The 20,693-nt window shown below is 32.7% G+C and overlaps 1 protein-coding gene across 1 annotated transcript in view; it reads right to left on the bottom strand.

Annotated features, from left to right (window-relative positions):
- The window catches only part of MED9 (mediator complex subunit 9), a 36,571-nt gene extending 15,878 nt beyond the window's left edge, over nucleotides 1–20,693 (bottom strand). Inside the window, exon 1 of the mRNA XM_085813949.1 lies at nucleotides 20,471–20,693. Within this exon, the coding sequence (XP_085670075.1) occupies nucleotides 20,471–20,532 (62 nt within the window). The 5' untranslated portion in view covers nucleotides 20,533–20,693. The remainder of the gene's footprint in view (nucleotides 1–20,470) is intronic.

Genomic DNA, 20,693 nt, shown 5'->3' with positions numbered 1-20,693 from the left:
TAAATAATGAAAAATCTGCATAAATGATTGTCTATTTCTCGCATTGTGATAAAACAATGGTACATAGAGCCATCGAATTTTGAATGACGAAATCCTACTGCGAATATGGGCATTTGAAATCCCAAATTTGGAATTTGTTTTATTATAGATTTTATATTTTGTAAAACTTTAACGAATTTTTGATTTACAAACTCAATGCTTTAAAAGCGAGAAATGGCAACGTTATATAGAAAAAAAATACTTTTATCTCCAGCTCGCGAGACTGTGTATATCGGAAATTCTAAAGATATGCTTAATTTAACATTATTTTGCGATATTGCTCTTGAACTGAATTTTATGGTTTAAGTGCAAAGAACATGATACGAGGGCCATCCAGGAAGTAGATTACGTTTCCGTCTGTGTCCGCTAGGGGCGGGGCTAGCGCGGCCATCTTGGGGTCAGAGCGTTGCGCAGCTCAGTCTGCATCTAGCCGTGCTAGTGAGAGGTTCGTGCTGTGCTCCGTTCAGATACTGTGACGGTTTGAAATGTCTGCGTTAATTGAAAATCCCGCGAGCTGCGAGGTGCGCTCAGTAATAAGGTTTCTGACTGCAAAAAACTGTAAACCGATAGAAATCTATCGGCAGCTTCGTGAAGTGTATGGGGACAACATTATCACTGAAGGTGGAGTGCGTCAGTGGGTCATAAGATTTCAAAATGGCCGAACCAATGTTCACGACGAAGATCGAAGTGGGAGACCCAGCATAGTGACCGCCGAACTTCTCGAAAAAGTCGATGCTAAAGTCCGTGAAAATCGAAATTTCACAATAACGGAACTTTCTTTGAGTTTTCCACAAATTTCGCGAAGTTTGTTGCACGAAATCATCAGCGAAAAGCTTGGTTACCACAAGTTTTGTGCAAGATGGAAGGCAAGAAGAGGTAACGAAGTGGTTGAAGGCGCAGGCGGCCGAATTTTTCGACGAAGGAATTTCCAAGCTCGTACATCGCTACGATAAATGCCTTAATTTGTATGGTGACTATGTAGAAAAGTAGTATTTGAGTGTGGCTTTCATCTGTATATAATAAAATTTGTTTCCTATACTTTGTTTATTTTTTTATTCCAAAACGTAATCTACTTTCTGGATAGCCCTCGTATTTAATAAAGGTAACACTCAAAACGTTAAAAAAACGCCCCTTTGGACGTAATTTAAAATCTGAAAAATTTTCAGATTTTTTTTTTTTTAATTTTTATTTTATTTTACTGGTTGAATGAAAACCCTATTATGATGTAATTAGTTGCATGATTGCGGTGATGAGAAAAGATTTGGAAAGTTTTGTGTGTTGGAATTTGGATAAGAAGTACATTGTTATTTTGTGGTTTACAAGGTAAAATGGCTGAATGTGGTAAGATTGATTTGAAGTTTCTGTACAATTTGGAACGAAAGGGGAAAAAGCATTAATTGACTGGTGTGTAAATAAAGGTTTACTTAGTCGTCATTATAAGTGTCCTGTTGGTAGGAAGGAAATGCGTATGGTCAAATGTCCGAGGATATTTTTTACTCTTATTTTAGTGAATTTATGTGGTGACCCCAGTATACAGATTCTAAGTCAGATAATTTTAGAAAGTTTTTAGATGCTGTTAAGGAATTTTGTTTGCCTGAAGACATGGAAATTTGTAAATGAGTAAGTGGATATTTTCTTTGTGTAGTGCTAAGATGAATTTCCTTTTTTATGTTATTTCATTGATTTAACATGTAGTTTATTGAGATTATATATTTTTTGTTGGTTTCTTTAAGTGAATATAGATCGATGTGTACATGGACAAAGTCAAGACAGTGCACAATACTTGTGCAATTTTATGACTTTTTTTAAGTGAAAATAGGTAGATGTGTACATGGATACAGAGTTTGTGCCATTCTTTGATTTGTTATTTTGGATTTGCATAGCGGCAGTTTTTGGCACAAAAATCGCTGCTACGCAAAGCCACAATATCAAGTCAAAGAATTGCAAAAACTCGGTGTCCATGTACAGCCAAAAATCACCAAGGGGTACCCGTAAATATATTTTTACCTCTCTGAAACTTCTCACTTTCAGGTAAACTGAAATTACATCACAGAAAAGAGATACCTACATTAAGCCCTTTTTTGGGGGTGGATAGGATTTCTGATCAACACGATTTGGAAAAAAAAAAAAAAAAGACACATGAGTATAAATTTAGATGCAGTTTTTCCTTCTAGCTATTATCAATTTATAAGTTAAGAATCAAGCTTCAAAAAATCCTCATGGCAATATAAAACAGGCCTTTTTTTTTTTAAGATTTTTTTTTTTTTTAAATCCCGCCCCAAAGACGCTAAAAGCAAAACAAGACACTCAAATCATATTAAAATATTTTTAAAAACATCAGACTGATTTTTTTGAAAGATTAGCTTTTTTAGAGGCAAAATATTTAACAAAAATGAATAAATATCACATGTGCAAACTTGAACAAGATCAGTAATATAAAAATGTATTTGTTACTGCCAAACGAAGTTCATATAAGATTTTTGTAGCAAATGTAAGAAATTCCAAATTAACTGGCTAAACTCAACATATATTAACTTCAGAATTGATAAAGAAATCATATACAAAGTTATATTCAAAATTTCTGACATAAAATCCTTCAGAATACACTGACAAAATGATAAAAATAGCTGTGAAAGTAATAATGCTATCTCAAATATAATATGAGTGAATACCATTTACCTTTTTGGAAAGAGAAGATTTCATTAATTAAATACCATGATACAAAAGTTTCCATTAATTAAATACCATAATACAAAAGTTTCCATTAATTAAATACCATAATACAAAAGCTACAGAAAAATTGTCTCAAAGGATTAGCTCTGCCATACATTACATCATATAAAAAGCAGCACTTGCTACAGGCAGACAGATTGCCCAAAATGAAATCTTTCTTCTCCATTCCAGTAAGTAACTGGCTCAAATGCAGAATCGGCCACTTATATGGCGCGTGTCGATGGTATACATGGACAAAGTCAAGGAAGTGGGCAATGCCAAATTTGTGTAATTCTCTGATTTTTTTTTTTTTTTTTTTTAGTGAAAATAGGTCGATGTGTACATGGATACCGAGTTTGTGCAATTCTTTGACTTGTTATTTTCAAGTTGATGCGAAATTTCCCACTTATATGAAACATATCGATGTGTACATGGACAAAGTTAGTATGCAATTCTCTGATGTTTTATAGGTGTATATGCACATGGATAACGAGTTTGTGCAACTCTTTGACTTGTTATTTTCAAGTTGGTGATTTTAAGAAATATGCGAAGCAATGGGTGATTCTGCACTTTCCCCGTAAATCTATATAAAAACTATACTACTAAAAAAATCTGACCCAAAATATCTCTTTCAGTACAAAGAATGTTCAAAGAAAAGGGGAAAAAATTGGCTTTTTAGCATTTCACTTAGATGTGGACAATTATAGCATTTGTAACTTCATTGCATATGTAATGCACAGAATAATCAAACCACGTACAAATTTTGACACCATGTCTATTCCTCCTCACCTAGAAATTCTCTGATGAATTCTCTGATTCTATCATTATACTACGAGAATATGATACTATGGTGAAGTGGTAAATGCGCACTATCATTTTTTTAGTACTTTTTTGTTAATGAGACCGGACTCATTCCAATAACAGAAATCGTTTATGCAATAATAAAAGATTATAACAATTTAAATATAAATACAATAGAAAGAAAGAATTAGCATGCCCACATAAAAGTTGTATTTGCTGAGATTCCTGTACATTACTTTAATGACACTACACTAATTGATAGATACTTGTATTAAAACTGGCATTCAACTGCTAATTCTTAGAAGTGCTTTCCAGTTGTCTCAGTTGATCCCATGAAGAGGCCTGACGGTTGAAGATTGCTTAGGTAGTCTCCTAAGAGAATCTGAAAGAGAAAAAGGGAGGCATTTTCACCTTGAAAAAGACAACCACTGTGCAATGGTGATCGGGCTGGTATAGGAGAAAGCTTGACTGGAGAGGGAGGCAGGCATCTGGGTTTAGATGATGTGGCTTTCTGAGAAAGCACTGTGATCTCAAGAAGCAAAGAGGAGCCTTGGATTACAGCTTAACAAGGGCAGCACAATCTGAGGCAATAAGATCATGAGTCCAACTTTCTATGTTAAGTACAGTATTACAATAATTACTCATTTAACAAATGAAAGGTCATCAGATGGCACCTCTTGTTTAGTGGCATTGTATTTCGCTTTAGCTTCCTAAGGATTTACAATATTGATTAACTTCTGTTAACATAGCAAATTATGTTCTTCCTTATTCATTTGATTTGATGCAGCTTATTGTTTTTTGCAAGATATTATTATTAAAACTATCTTATCAAAATTAAAATCTAAATTTTTGTTTATGTTTAAAAGTGCTTCTAATTCTCTAGCTATAGTATGACACAGTGAAAGCAGTTGGTTGGACAGCTATCAGTTTGATACATTACTGAATAAATTGACAAAAGAATAATTCTAAGTTATTCATAAATATTTCATCCTGTTGGTTTATTATGTCCTATTTTGTTGATATCTAAGCTGTTATTGCAAAGGATGTGGAAAGAAAACACACCTTGGGAATCTGAAGTCAATGATAATACAAACAAGAAATTTATGAGCCAGTTTTCAATTTATTTGTTGAAGGAAATAACTGTATCACAGTGTTTTTCGATTGATCCAAGCATACAAAACATTTCTCTCCATACTTTTTGTGATGACAGTCATTCAGCCTCCGCAGTAGCTGTTTTCATTCATATGGAAACTTCCGAGAATGCATAGACTCCAACCTTCAGCAAACCTTGTCAGTAGTCAACGCGCGAACGAAATTTTTACAACTTTGAAAATGTGCGTGTAGCGTATGTTGTAATTAACCATTCATTAATTTTAAATTAATAATTAATTGTAATCAATTTTATTACATTTAAAATCCATATACATATAAAACTGAATAATTAAAAATATACCTTGTAAATTATATGCACATTTAATTAGAAATTTTCTTTTAACTCCTCAAGCATTCACTAATAAAAAGTACTTCAAATCACTACTAATCATAGAAAAAATCAGAAGCTATAAATCATATCTTTATTCTGGATATGATTTCTACAGGGAAATAAAATTTAAATAACCAAGAATGATACATATAAGTATTAAACAAAATACGCATAATTTATGAATGCAAAGATTTATATGTAGCATGCTTAGCAAGCTTAAGTTCTGATTTTGAGAATGTTTTTTTATAACACAGTTCTTCATTTGCCTGCATATTTATTTTTTCAATCAAAACTGCTTCAAGAGTTTTAAGACCTAAATTTGGTCGAAATTCCGTCTGATTTTTTTTAACAATAGAAAAAATTCTTTCGCAAGCTGCATTTGAATGAGGTATTGTTAAGACAGCAAGCATTACAGAAGGTAATACTTTGTATTTAATACACCCATTCATATTTTTTAATTTGGCAATTTCTCCTCATGCTATATCAATACGCAAATCTACAATTTCTTTCAAATCATCTACTTGATACATGGAAAATTCAATTTCTACTTGATTAAGACATTTTTCATCAATAATGGATGGAAAAGTATTCATCAAGTAAAGAACAGATGAAAATGAGACTTCAGTTCTCAAGTTGATGTCAGCAACTTCAGCATGTTTTAGAAATGGATCACTCAGTGGAAATTTATCAATTATATATGAACATGCAGTTACAAAAAAAGCTCGCACAGAATTGAAAAATGATTTCACTTCACTTTCATTCAACTTGGCATTTTTTAAATATAGTCTTGTTTCCGCACCAATCACTAAATTTTCATTTTCTTTTTGTTTACTATACTTCTGAAATGGAATAGACGTTAGAGTAACATCTTCATTTTCTTTATAAATTACTGATGGTTTTACGAATCTAACAAATAAATTCATTAAAAGTTCAAAAAGTTCTCTTCTCAATTTATGTATATAAGAAGCTTGTTGTTGCAAATTAATATTTACTGTTATAAACAAAGGCAAAGTATTTTTCAAAAATAACAAGTACAATTTGGTGGTCGGTGACTGTAAAATTTTTTTAATGTTTTGCAATCTCTTTCCTTCATTCTCACTGTTATCTGGTTTATCTCCAAAAAAATTTATCACAGCATCCCACTGTTCCAAAATCCTTGTTATAGATTCTAAAAGAGACAACCATCTCGTACTGCAATATTTCAAAATTTTATGAGATTTTGCATTCTGTCCCAAAATTTGTTGAGCAACTTTGAAGCTATGCTTCCGTTTCGAACTTTTCTCCAAGTAAAAATATATATCTATTATCAACATTTCAATTTCTGAGCCAATTAATTTTTCAGTAGCTTTTTTTGCAGCTATATGCAAGAGGTGGCACGGACAACCTTGGGTGATTATACTTGGTTGATGCATTTTAATAAATGATGCTACACCTTTAAACTTTCCAATCATATTACTAGCATTATCTTAAGAAAATGATAAGCAATTTTTCCATTCTAAACCTTTGTTTTTAAAGTTTTCATTTATACAATTAAAAATACCTTCTCCTGTATTATTCGTGCATTCTAAAATAGAAATCAATGAAGTAATTATCACTCCCTTTTCTTTACTGTAGTATGTTATAACCAATGGGTACAGTTTGTTATCATTGTTATCATTACTTCCATCAGTACTTAGAGAAAATGATGTACTGCACACTGATTTTATAATATCAGCAACAGTATTTTCTGCAAGCGTTTTCACAATAGCAGCAGTTTTGGTATGACCGCAGCTAAATTTTTTTGCTATGGCAGAATCCGGAAACATTGCTTTGAAAAGCTCTTTGGAATGACCCGAAACAGAAAGCGGTAGATTATGTTCAATTAAAAAACGAACAAAATAGCATTCGGCTTTTTTAGGATCTGTTTCATCATCTTTTATTAAGAAATTTGTTATTTCTTTAGATTTTACGGTGCCAAGTTCTATATGCTTTTGAGAAAACACATGCCGTTTACAGTCATCTTTTCCGCCATGAGCAACTGAGAAGTCTTTGTTGCATACACTGCAGTGTGCGTGATTCACAGAAATTTCGGACGCTTTAATGCATGGAAATTCTGAAGAATATTAATCTTTAAACTTCTGCTTTGATAATTTTGGCTTCTTCGTTCGAGGCAGCATTATGATTAAAAATCTTTCACCTGATTCACAGTTCACAAGACACACGCTAAGCTCTCGCCGTAAACTACGCAATGCCGAATGCAGCCTAAACACGCATCAGCGAGGAACCTGGGAGACAGACAATTGGGTGGAACTATTGATAAGTTGTTAACGGTTGGAGTTATTGATCTACGATTGGCTAATTCTTCAAAACTAGGAACGCACTCAACACGTGATATATGATAACACGAGTATTCAGCCAATCATCGGATGAATTAGTTGGTTCCGTTTTGCGTACTGGTTCTCCTGCTCGTTTCTGTAAAATCCGTAGTTTTTTCCATACTTTTCGTAGCTCGTAGTTTTTCATGAATTTCCGTAGAAACTACGGAGAATCTGTAGTAGTTGGAGTCTATGAGAATGTCCAAGTTCATCTGCTAGAGTGGCTTATGTAAAACACATGACTACCCGTTGACTGAAGCTGATAGCTGCTATGGCACCAAGCTGTTTTGGGGTGAATTCAGCAAAAAAAAAAAAAAAAAAAAAAAAATTGTGGAGGGTATTAATGAACAACAGAGTGAATGAAATACAGTCAAAAGTCTTTAATCCGGACTCGTCGGGACTTCGGCGATTCCGGATTATCGATTTTTCCGGATTATAGATCATCAGTTTAAATCTGGTAAGATGGCATACAGAAATTATAAAATTAAAAATATGAAACCGTAATTTATGAAATAAAGAGCAATTATGATCTAAAGGGTATCAAAATTTACAAAAAAAAATCATATTTATTTGTTTACTTTATTAAACACTTCTTTCAATGTGTGCATGCGTAAAGCATACATTATGCATAGTTGAAATTAGAAAATTGCAACCAGAAAACTATTTGATATGTATTGGTGATATTTATAATGACGAGGAATTTGATTTAAATCATATCAAAGACGGAGTACATCGAGATGAAATACTAAATTCAGTAAGGAATTATAAGCCGAATAAAATAAAAACATCTGCCCTGAAGATAAGGATAGTGCTGACAGATCAACTTCCAGTTTATTGTGCGCTGCGGTCTCCCCCCGCAGAACAGCGTGAAATTGATAAACAGATTTCGGAAAGCTTAGAGAAACAAAGGATATGCCTTTATCCATTTTTTGCAGCAATTCCACTTTTTGTTTGATGGACATCGAAACATACTTTTGCTTTGTAGATCCTTTGGCAGCTTCAGAATCAGAAATTCTTTTTGACATAATCGAAAGTTCAAGCTTTGCTCTAACAGTCTGCAAAAAATAAATAATAATAAGCTGGATCCAATTAGAAGATTAAGGAACAACGCACTCATCAACATTAACTGAAATAGATAATTACATAATTTTAGCTTATTCGTCCGTTATACATTAAACGCGCATGCGAAAACGTATTCTGCGCTTGCGCACATGCGCAGTCGTAAAGGTCATACGCGCACGCGTAAATGCCTATGCGCATGCGTCAACGCAGCACATGCGCATAAAAGTTTTTAGCTTTGAGGTCCGGATTATAGATCATTACGGATTATGGGTGTCCGAATTAACGACTTTTGACTGTAAATAGTTTATCAGATCATCTTGCATCCAAAGCCCAACTAATTTGCCTTTGTAGGGATGTTCATCTAGACAACTTACCAAATAAAACGTGGGGGCAACCCACTTGGTTATTAAAACCTTCAACTAACTAGCATAGGACAGCTTTAGTATTAGTCCTTTTGGGAGACTTTTTTTTTTGCTGTGATTAATGAAAAGTTATGATAACCCTAAAGCCAGGGTCCATGATTTCAGTTCAGTACCCCCTTTTTTTGTGCAGTGTGCTTGGGATCACTCTTCTGGGCTCGGTAATTTTTTTGTGGTTTTGTACTTAAAGTTTTTACTATCATGTCTAATTTTTCAGTATGCTTTCCATGTTAAGTGTAATTATTGAGTATCAGGATTTGTTAGACAGTAAAGTTGGTTGGCCTTATTCCAATAATAGGCACACTTTGGGAAAGCAGGGGGTTCCCAAATGGGAATTTTGCTACTACAGCACAAAGTCCGAAATCCACATGTCCATTATCTCGAATGATCTAAAATTCGGACCTCAAAGCCATAAACATTTTTTTTTTATTAATGCTTTATGCATGCGCATTTGATTTTTCCTTCCATAATAAAATGTGGAGATTTTTAATTGAAAATTCAGATTCTTAATTTCACTTAGGTACTAAATAAAATACCTCTTTATGGAAAAAACAACCATGTAAGCATAAATTTGTGAAATTAATAATTTGGCTCCGTTAAGTGAGTATCTAGTACTTGGCATACATCTCAAACCAAAACATTCGCCTATTTTATATCCCTGACGCCAACCTGGCGAGTCATTATTTATTATATTTTGCTTTCATTACCGCATGTTTATCAATACATGACAGCTTCAGTAATAACACATGCTGTGATGTCTAAACTTTTTTATATTAGTAATTGAATAACAAGAGTATGGCAACCTTTTATGCTAACATTGCATTTGGCAATGATTATAGATTTTTAAATGCTCTAAGAAATGTTGACGAGGAAAAATTCAATAAAAATAGATTTTGTTAATGAAACTCATAGGCCAAAAGATTACATATAGTGCTATTTTAATTAAGAATAACTGATATTTTATTCACCATAAACCCAGAAGCAGCGGCAGAATATGCCGTCACTGGACGGCAGAATTTAGGGAAGACGAAATTTTTGAAATTTGGGAAAGCACAGAGAGGCAAAATTAAGGGATGAGGAGTTTTTATGATTTAGGGAAAGCACTGGTATCCAAAGTTTAGGCACAGTGAAAATTTAGAACTTAGGAAAGCACTTTGTAGCAGAATTTAGGACACGTAGAGACTGCACCAGGCGGTATCGAGTGCTGGCCCTAGATAAAGCCTTAAGTATATGTGGCAGTTTATTTATTCAGGACTCTGATTAGTTTGAAGCATGTGCAAAAAATAAATGTAGGTATAGTAAATAACTAATACAATTCAGGCTTAATTCAGTATGCAATAGGAGCAAGGTAAAATTTAGCGAAACTTGGCTTTCATCTCCAATCTTGTGATACACAGCCAATAATGTATAACGGATGCTATTAAGCTAGGCTAAAATTATCTTTACTGATTCTAAGGCATTTCAATTAATGTAGCAGACTGTGCTTCTCCCTGGTCTTCTAATTTGATCCAGCTTATTATTTTTTGCAGACTGTTATTATTACAGCAATTTTATAAAAACTAAGCTTGAACTTTCGATTATGTCAAAAAGAGTTTCCGATTCTGGAGTTGCCAAAGGATCTACAGAGCGAAACCATGTTTCGATGTCCATAAAACAAAACGTGGAATTGCTGCAAAAAATGGATAAAGGCATATGTGTTTCAAAATTATGCCAGGAGTATGGCATCAGAAAATCGACTATATATGACATAAGAAAAAAGGAGCTTTTTGAATTTTTTGTGGAAGCAACTTAAACAACATACATTGAAAGAAATGTTTAATAAAGCAAACAAATAAATATTAAGCTTTTTTGTAAATTTTGATACCCTTTAGTTCATAATTGTTCTTTATTTCATAAATTACGATTTCATATTTTTAATTGCATAATTTCTGCATGCCATCTTACCAGATTTAAATTGATGATCTATTATCCGGAAAAATCCGAAATCGCCGAAGTCCCGACCAGTCCAGATTTCTGACTTTCTACTGTACTTTGTGTATCAACAGGGATTTATTTCTTCGGTTTTTGAGATAAGCTGGGTTAGTTAAAGGGGATTTAATTTGCTTGAAGTGTTATGAAGTTTGACTCTGAAAAAGACGGTTTTGCAAGAATATGCAGGAAAGTTAATGAGGAAAAGGTCTGCAAGGCTCAAAAGTCTTATAGGTATGGGTTTTGGTTTTCATGTAGTAAGCTTAAGCTGGAGGAGGTATTTCATTTAACATTTGAAATAGTAAGGAGGACACGTTTGGGTGATATCGCTGACAACTTTGGCTTAGCTACTCTTGCAGACTGGTATCAATTCATTAACGAAATGATTCTCAATCGCATTGAGCTGATGTCCGAGAAAACAGTTGGTGTAGGTAAGATCGCTGAAATTGACGAATCTAAGTTTGGTAAAAGAAAGCATGATGGAGGTCAGTGGATGGAGGATCGGTGGGTTTTTGGCAGGGTGGAAAGGAGATCATGAAACACTATTAAATGTCATTAAAAAATGGATAGATCCAGGTAGTTTAATTTACAGTGATTACTAGAATACATATGATGTAATTTCATGTGAAAGTTTTGATCACCTAATAAAACTGGCATTAGTTATTTCTAAGAAAGAGTATAGCTTCAGCAAGTTCTTTGTTGGAGGACCATAGGTCCGATTTGATAAACTTCAAAGCTGAGAAGAGTCTTTGCACACTCACTTGAGTAGGAGAAAGAGCTATTACTGTTAAGGCTATTTCAAGATAGATTTTTACAAGTTCTAAAAAAAAGTGCCTTGCAAGTTGCAATCACATTTCTCTATTTCTTCAAAGACCGTGTAGAAATCTTGTTTGTATTTTTTCATTTTTATATCTAAAGGCTCTTGGTTCTTTATTTTCATTCGCTTTGCCTTAGCCTTTTCAATATTATCCAAAAATACTTCTCAAAATCTAATTCATCACTGGAAGAGGATGATAGAGACTCAACTGCAATGTCTGCAGTTTGACTGTCCTGATTCAAATTCTCCAATTGTTCTGAGAATAATTTCATTTTAAATGAAAGTTCATAGATGGCTTTCTTTGCCTTTTTAATTTGTTCGTCATCCAAGAAAATTTGGTGTTTGGGAGATATATATATATACATATTGAACTTGGCAAGATCTCATTATCTAGCAAACTAGTTTCTTTTTTCTTCATTGAAGAAATAATTCCTTCTGCATTAAACCCTCCATTTCAGAAAGAACAAACACTATATACAGTGTAGAAAGGAGTTTCCAATTCTGCAAGATCATTCCACAGTCTTTCTGTTAGTAAACATTAGGGTTATCTGTATCTTCTAAAAAATTTCTTAATTCTAAAAACCTTTTTATCATCAAATATGTACTTCCTCATTGCGTTGCTTGATCAATAATTGCTCCTTTTCCTGCTCGCTTCCTAAGAATGACATCAATTTTGGGAGTTCTTGCTGCTATTGCTGCCTACCTAAATTTACCGGTGAGATTTGTAACTAAATGAATCAGTTTAATCACTAATGGCAAATATCACACATATATTCATTTATTAATATGTTAATAAAATAGAAAATAACTATTTATTAATGTATATAGTCCCTAAATAAAAATAATAAATCAGCTTGTCATTAGTTTTTTTTTTTTTTTTTTCCAATTCATTTAAATTTCATTTAAATTCAAACTATCCACAAAAACTGGAGTCGGAGTCGACCAGTTTTTAGCGACTCCAACTCCTTTTACCCAAAAATTTGCCCGACTCCACATTTCTGATTAACGTGGGCCGCAATAATATACGTTTTAAATAATTAATTTTTTTATTTTTATTACCATTATTTTTATCTAAAATAATAAGAATTAAATATTTTCATGCTTAAAAAATTTGGATTAGAATGAAATAAAAAGTATTATAGGTTCTCTGAGATGACAAAATAGTTTTATGTATTCCCAGGGTCATCAAAGTTAGTAAACCACTGCTTTGAGTAATTAATCAAAATTTGAATGACTCTTGAAAGATTACAAAATGTATAATGTTTTTTTTTTTTAGTTTTATTTACAATGCTACTTTAAAGGATTTAAATATTATTCAAGATTCTTGGCATTGTCAAATTTATTATGAAAAAGGTAGCTGTTTCAAAATAAAATGTTTTAAGCTATCAGCAAGTAAATTAAAAAAAAAAAAAAAAAAAACTTTGAAAAATTGCTTGTGCAAAATGTATGTTTAAATGTGTTATTTAGTATTTATATAAACACACTAATTATTAAACACAATTTTGAGAATATCGACAAGCAAAGCACTTAATGAGAAAGATACTTTTACATGTACTAAAAATAGTATTCTGTATGAATGACAGAGAATATGTGTAATAAATAATACCATGGACAATTACCTATATAAACAAAAAAAGTATTCTCTACCTTGATACTTCGAAAAGTAATCCTGCTATGTAGCCATAGTTAGTTTCTGATTGCATGATACTGCAAGCATTTTCTTCAAAATTTTCCTACAAGTGGTTAAGATGATTGAATACTGGTAGTTTGATCTGGGTTCATATCGTGATTAAAGGGCTGGCTGCATGGTTGATTTTTGTGGTTTTCCTCACATATAATGCAAATACAAGCCAGTTTTCCTTAGAAAGCTGTTCATAAAGGCATCCTTCTTCAGGTCGATAGCCGGTATGCTTTTCTTCAGATTCTACATTGACATGGTATATCTTATATCTGTTGTAAGCAGGACAATGATCATTCAGCTTCTATCTGTGTGGCAGGAGTATATTTAAAACATCTCAGAACCATGGGATTCATAACAAAATCAAACATGTTTTAATCTTGAAAACTTTAAAAATTTTCCTGATTTTTTTAAGTCGTGGGTTTCACTAACAAAATATTCAGAAGTTTGGTTCAAGTTCATAAGCTTTAAAGCAATACAATTGCTGAATAGTGGTACTTTGACCCAAGTCTGAATCTTCACTATTCAATATCTTGAGCCACCATACTGTCATGCTCCCTAAAGTTATTCCTGCTTGGCATAATAATAATCTCACTAGACCATGTTACCCACTTTGTCAAAATATATCAGCTGCAGTCTCTCTAAAGACTCTAACAGAGATTTAAGAACGTTCTAAAAAATAAATAGGTTTGTCAATGTTTGGCAACAATTCATGAACATTTCACGCAAAGCATTTACGATTCATCATTCAGAAGAAAATGATGTCATGCTTAATTTCATCAGGCCTGAAGAAAAGTCGGTACAACTCTGATATACACCCTAATTTCACCAAATGTGGCGATATGTGTTCTGCACTGGTTTTTGGCACGATTGCATGTTGTATGGCAACCCTGTAGACGTTGAAAAATCTTTCGCTGGAGTTCCTTGGTTCACGTCATGCTCTGTGTTTGAGAAGCTAAGGGGGGAAAGATAAAATGGTGGAAGTTGTTGAATTGAAGTTCGGCAAAAGGAAATATCGTCGTGGCCGTCCTCTTGAGGGGCAGTGGGTATTTGGAGGTGTGGAAAGAGGGTCTGTAAGATTATTTTTAGTGGCTGTGCATGATAGAAGTAGGGATTTGTGATTATTTGTTCTTTATTTATTTGTGAACCGTAGTATGAATTTTCTGGATAGTGTGTCTGGCTGTTATATAAATACGATAGTGATTAGGTGACGGTATGTTAAAGGCGGTATGAAATTGGTATTTCTGCTGTTCGAAAAAGCATTAATTCATGGTAAGTGCATTTTATTTTATTCTTGTTCTTATTTTGTAGAATGTTATGTTCATTGTTTTTTTAGTATGAATTTCTGTCTTTATTTTTTTTTTTTTTTTGAATTGCTTGAAATTTATTTTAGTTATTTTGTTGATCAGTGCATACCGTCTAAATTGTGCAATTCGTAGATGTTTTTTTTTAAATTTAAACAGAACGCTGTATACATGGTATGCTTTGAAATTTATTGTTGTTATGTTAATTTATTAAAGTGAGGTGTGCGTAGTTCGTAGATTCATTTGTTGCCTAAATTATGCAATTCGTAGATGTTCTTTTAAGTTGAAACAGGACGGTGTGTACATGGAATTGTTTGAAATTTATTGTTATGTTAATTTATTAAAGCGAGGTGTGCGTAGTTCATAAATTCGTTCGTTGCCTAGATTATGCCATTCGTAGATGTTTTTTTAAGTTAAAACATATCGCTGTGCACATGGACTCTTGTCAAATAATTTTGGTTAGAAACTTTAAGGTTTTGCTATCTAAATTTTTTGTTTTTGTTTCGGATTTTTAGCTTAAATTGCATCTTCAAAACGTGGTTTTTGCATTCGTGAAAACCGTGTTTTGGGAGACATTTTTGGCTTAAAGTTCGAAATGTAGACAAAAAATTTAGATAGCCATATGGCAGCATGGAGTTTCTCACCAAACATTTTTGGCGAGAAATTTGGCGACTTGAGGGTGCATATCAGAGTAGTTCCGAAAAGTCTAGAAAACTGGTACTGTTGGTTTTTCTCCACATCATAAGGAGAAATAATTTCAATGATGTCCTGGAACTGCAATTATCCTAGGGTACATATTAATTTGTAAACAGCATTGGTTATTTCATAAATGGAAATGAATATATTGCTTTTTTCATTCTCACTTTGGATATTCTAAATTGCACTAATGTATACAGCATTGAATTATGCCCATTTTAAGGTAAATTTGCGGAAGATCATTTCTTACACGAGTTTCCAGAGATGGACTTTCTTCTTTCCAAAGTGTCAATACAAATCATTTGAACTGATTACGGTATGACATCTAGTCATCACTTTGGCATTCATGCTTGTTTCATTATTTTATGATGACAATTATTTTGCTATTTATTTTTAAGTGTTTTTAATACGTTATTGAAAATATTTGTTATACAATCAAATACCGAAAATTAGCCGACCTAAAATCCGCCAACTCCTGAAATCTGTGTCGCCTTTCAAAATATATACATTCAATTTATAGGTTTCAGAAACCGCAACATGAAGTACACAATATCGAAGAAAAAATACTTACCGGATAATGACATCATAATTACCGAATAAAATTAGTCATAATGGAAATACCAAATTATTGACATCATGATAAAAGTTTTTCCCCTCCTCCAGTCTGCATAGAGGTAAAAAAGCAGATGATTCACTCACTCTTCCTTCACGTACACAATTCACGTTGTTGTACTTTCTGAGCTTTGTTATTTCACAAAATTGTTTAGTCTTTTTTTTTTTTTTTTTTTTTAATCCAGATACTTTGTGGATAAATTAAGAATATTTGTAAATTTCAGCACTTTTTCATACAATAACAGATAGATAAGAAATGCACTCATGATTTTACTGCTTGCAACATTGAAAAACGTAATCACATTGCATTGACAAAAAGTACAAAAAGTAGAAATTCTGCAAAAGATGAAAGGCAGGTGCTACTCCTCAGTTTATACCAGAATCATATGGAATTGCAACATGGACCGTGTATGATATACGGAAAAGTAAAGAAAAGCTGTTAAAATTTTTCAGCAACAGTGAGTCTAACACCGGAAATTTTTACACGAGGCGAAATCAGCAAACCTCGAGGTCGTGTCGTACGAAAGGTTCAGGCATCGACTCGAGTGATGGAGTACCAATTTCAGGACTACTCCTGAGAGAAAAAGGAAAGCAGATTCATGCTGATTTAAAAATAGAGGAACTTATATATAATCAATCTATGGAACTACTCTGATATGCGCCCTCAAGTCGCCAAATATTTTTGGTCAGAAACTTCATGCTGCCATATTACTATCTAAATTTTTTGTCTACATTTCGAACTTTTAGCCTAAAATGTCTCCAAAAAAGCGGTTTTCGCACATGCAAAAACTATGTTTTCAACATACAATTTAGCTAAAAATCTGAAACAAAAACAAAACATTTAGATAGCAAAAACGTAAAGTTTCTAACCAAAAATATTTGACAAGAATCCATGTACACAGCGACATGTTTTAACTTAAAAAAACATCTACGAATGGCACAATGTAGGCAACGAACGAATCTACAAACTACGCACACCTCGCTTTAATAAATTAACATAACAACAATAAATTTCACAGAATACCATGTACACAGCATCCTATTTAAACTTTAAAAAAATTTTACGAATTGCACAATTTAGGCAAGGAAGGAATCTACGATCTACGCACTCCTCGCTTTAATAAATTAACATAACAACAATAAATTTCACAGAATACCATGTACACAGCATCCTATTTAAACTTTAAAAAAATTTTACGAATTGCACAATTTAGGCAAGGAAGGAATCTACGATCTACGCACTCCTCGCTTTAATAAAATAACATAACAACAATAAATTTCAAATAATACCATGTACACAGTGTTCTGTTTCAACTTTAAAAAACATCTACGAATTGCACAGTCTAGACACTAAACAACAAAATAAACTAAAATAAATTTCAAACAATTTAAAAAAACAACAATAACAACAGAAATTCATACTAAAGAACCAATGAACATAACATTCTACAAAATAAGAACAAGGATGAAATAAAATGCACTTACCATGAATTAATGCGTTTTCGAATAGCAGAAATATAAATTTTATACCGCCTTTAACATGCCGCCACGTAATCACTATCGTATTTACATGACAGCCAAACACACTATCCAGAAAATTTATACTATGGTTCACAAATAAATAAAATCACAAATCCCTACTTCTATCATGCACTGCCATTAAAAATAATCTCCCAGACCCTCTTTCCACACTTCCAAATACCCACTACCCCTCAACAGGATAGCCACAATGATATTTCCTCTTGCCAAACTTCAATTTAACAACTACCATTTTATCTTTCCCTCCCATCTTCTCAGACACAGAGGCAAATCAACGAGCTAAAGAGACAGATTTTTCAACGTCAACAGGGTTGCCATAGAACACGCAATCATGCCAAAAACCAGGGCAGAACACATATTGCCATATTTGGTGAAATTAGGGCGTATATTAGAGTTGTACCCAATCTATATATGTAATAATAATTTAATGCATATAATAAATTATTGTAATAATGTGTATAATAATTTAATTAAATGTATCTAATACGCCTTATTTATTTTGCACTTTCAGCCTGAATATTATTATGATTTATCTTTTCTGTCCCGAAATCTGCACAACCTCTGGTCTCAAACTTTGCGGATTTCTGAACTTCTACTGTATATACATTTACAAAACTTTAAATTTAACAGAGATATAAAAGTGAAGCAGCAATTGTTTCCACTTCTCAACTTCGTTTATATAAGGAAATAATAATAAGTTCAACAGAGGTTTAAGCAAAAACTTTATTTTCATTGTTGTAATTGCTTATTGTAAATTATTACTGATCTGAGCCAATATTTTTGATAGTATCAGCATCAATCTGAATGTTTCTGCACATCGATAAAAGATACGGATTCTTTTCCTGTAGCATAACAGGTCTCCAGCAATTTCTTTACCAGAACAGTTTTTCAGGGAAAAAAAAAAAGGGTTGTTTACAACACAAATTTAATAAATGAGATGTGAAGTACGTTATGCCTCATATTAACTATATACACTTTAATTTATACGCTTTATCATGTTTAACCGATCAATATTATGTGTTTTCCTGCTACCTTTAATTTATATGCTTTAAATACCACGTTTAAGCAGTTGATATTGTCTTTTCCTGCTAACTTTAATTTATATGCATTTAATATGTTTCTTAAATTTATATGCTTTGAATGTCATGGTTAACCTGTTTATTTTACTTCTATATGCTTAATATCTTATAAGTTGACTGTACATCATTAAAATCATGGCTTCCATTTGCTAAATATCCTGCAACTTAACTATACACCGCTAAAATCATGGCCGATTAGCCGTTAGTGAGCTTGGCGGGTAAATATGCACCGCCGCCAACGGATCTTGTGGAAGAAAACTGCCGCATATTAATACTATTCTGTATTTAAAGGAAAGAATAGACATTCTTTTATTTGTTTTTTAAGTTGCTTATATACTGGTATAAGTATATTTACGGATACCCCTTAGGGAGAAAATTGGCAATTTTTGGTGATACATAGATACCGAGTTTGTGCAATTCTTTGACTTGTTATTTTAGCTTTGTGTAGCAGCGATTTGCTTACTCCCTTGACTTTATCCATGTACACATCGACCTATTTTCACTTAAAAAACATTAGAGAATTGCACAACCTGGCACTGCCCACTCACTTGACTTTGTCCCTATACACATAGATATATTTTCACTTAAAAAGTCAAACGAGCACCCAATTCTAGCTAAAAGTATATTTACGGAACATTCAACTACTCAGGTTACCATAAATGAAACAACTTAAGAGATAAACAAAACAACTTAATGATAAAGGAAACAACAACTTTGTGATAATACAAGGGGTACCCTTCAGTCTACTCTAACCCATATACTTGTTGCAGCGGAAAAGAAAAATAATGCAGACATTACAGATCAAGTTGTTACTATTTTTTAATAAAGTTGATTCCTTAGATAAGGAGATTTAGTTTTAATTGTCAAAATGCAAAATCATCATGAATTATTGCAAAGTATGTATGATGTACGCATGTATGTACATACACACGAGCATATGTACAAACAATTCTGGATCCGGTCCTGGTAACAGAAGAGCACTGAATTCTTTTCATTAGGACTGTCACACAATCGGTTCAAAGAATTAAAAAAGGATAGAAATGTAAGAGTTGAAAGATGTTCAATGGAAAATAGCCAAAATGATGTAAGAATCTAGAAAAACCATGAGTAGAAGAGAAGTCTGGCATATCCAAAGATTGGACTCGTAGACTGTACAAGCATTTGAACTTTAACGTAGTTCTTTAACATTTTCTTTTTAATTTAAAAATTCTGTGTTTATTTTCAAAGTTCTACTTTTTAAAATGTCCAGTACCACGTTTCCCAGCAGCTTAAGGTGGGAGAATGTTGGATTTCAGATGATATACAATTAGTATTTTATACAAACTTTCATTTAATTTTACTTACTTAAATCTTTTTAGGCTACTTATACTTACTTAATTCTTTAGGCTCAGAATAAGCTAAAAACATTTGCATGCAACATTTTGTTTGTTGTTTACATAAGTGATGCTTTATTCAAGATCCAAACTTATTTTCAAACATAAATGATACTTTAGATTAGTTTCTAAATTCCGTGATGCGTTGTAATGTTATAGTTTCTGTGGTTTAATCTTAGTAAACGGTACATTTGGGATTTATTAACGCGAAAGCGAACAGAAATTGCTTTTATCAAAAATTAAATGATCTATCATCGTTTACATAAATTACAAAGTACATTATACTTGATGTCGACAAGTTGAAATAGTGAGCTGAAAATGTTTTAATAAATTTACAATAATAATAATAAAAAACTCAACATACAACTCAAAAATCGTAAACAGCTACCTTTAAATCTATTATTACTATTACATTAACTTATAATGAAAGGTCACTATTCACTTTACCACACTACTCTGCCATTAACAAATAATGCATATTAAGGTTCTAAATTATGAAATTTATATTTTTAAAGACGAAATGTACTGTCATACCTCCTTATAATATCATAAATGATGGGAAGAAAATCCGTATTCACATTCTCTACAGACGTCATAATCGTTACACTTTCCACTTATAATGATATACTTCAAGATGACTTCGTGATCAAAAGCTGGAGTTCCCGAGGAATACTTAATTTCAAATACTATTCGTTTAGTAATTAGCGCACAGACGACACCACGCACATGCGCCTCACATCCGTGAAGCGTAATACAT

This window comes from Stegodyphus dumicola, chromosome 3, assembly GCF_044657685.1.
Source record: "Stegodyphus dumicola isolate Sdum_Otavi_A_Nest chromosome 3, ASM4465768v1".
In the NCBI taxonomy this organism is placed as follows: Eukaryota; Metazoa; Arthropoda; class Arachnida; order Araneae; family Eresidae; genus Stegodyphus; species Stegodyphus dumicola.
The sequence above is the reverse complement of the archived record's forward strand: the minus strand, read 5'-3'. Positions and strand labels throughout refer to the sequence as shown.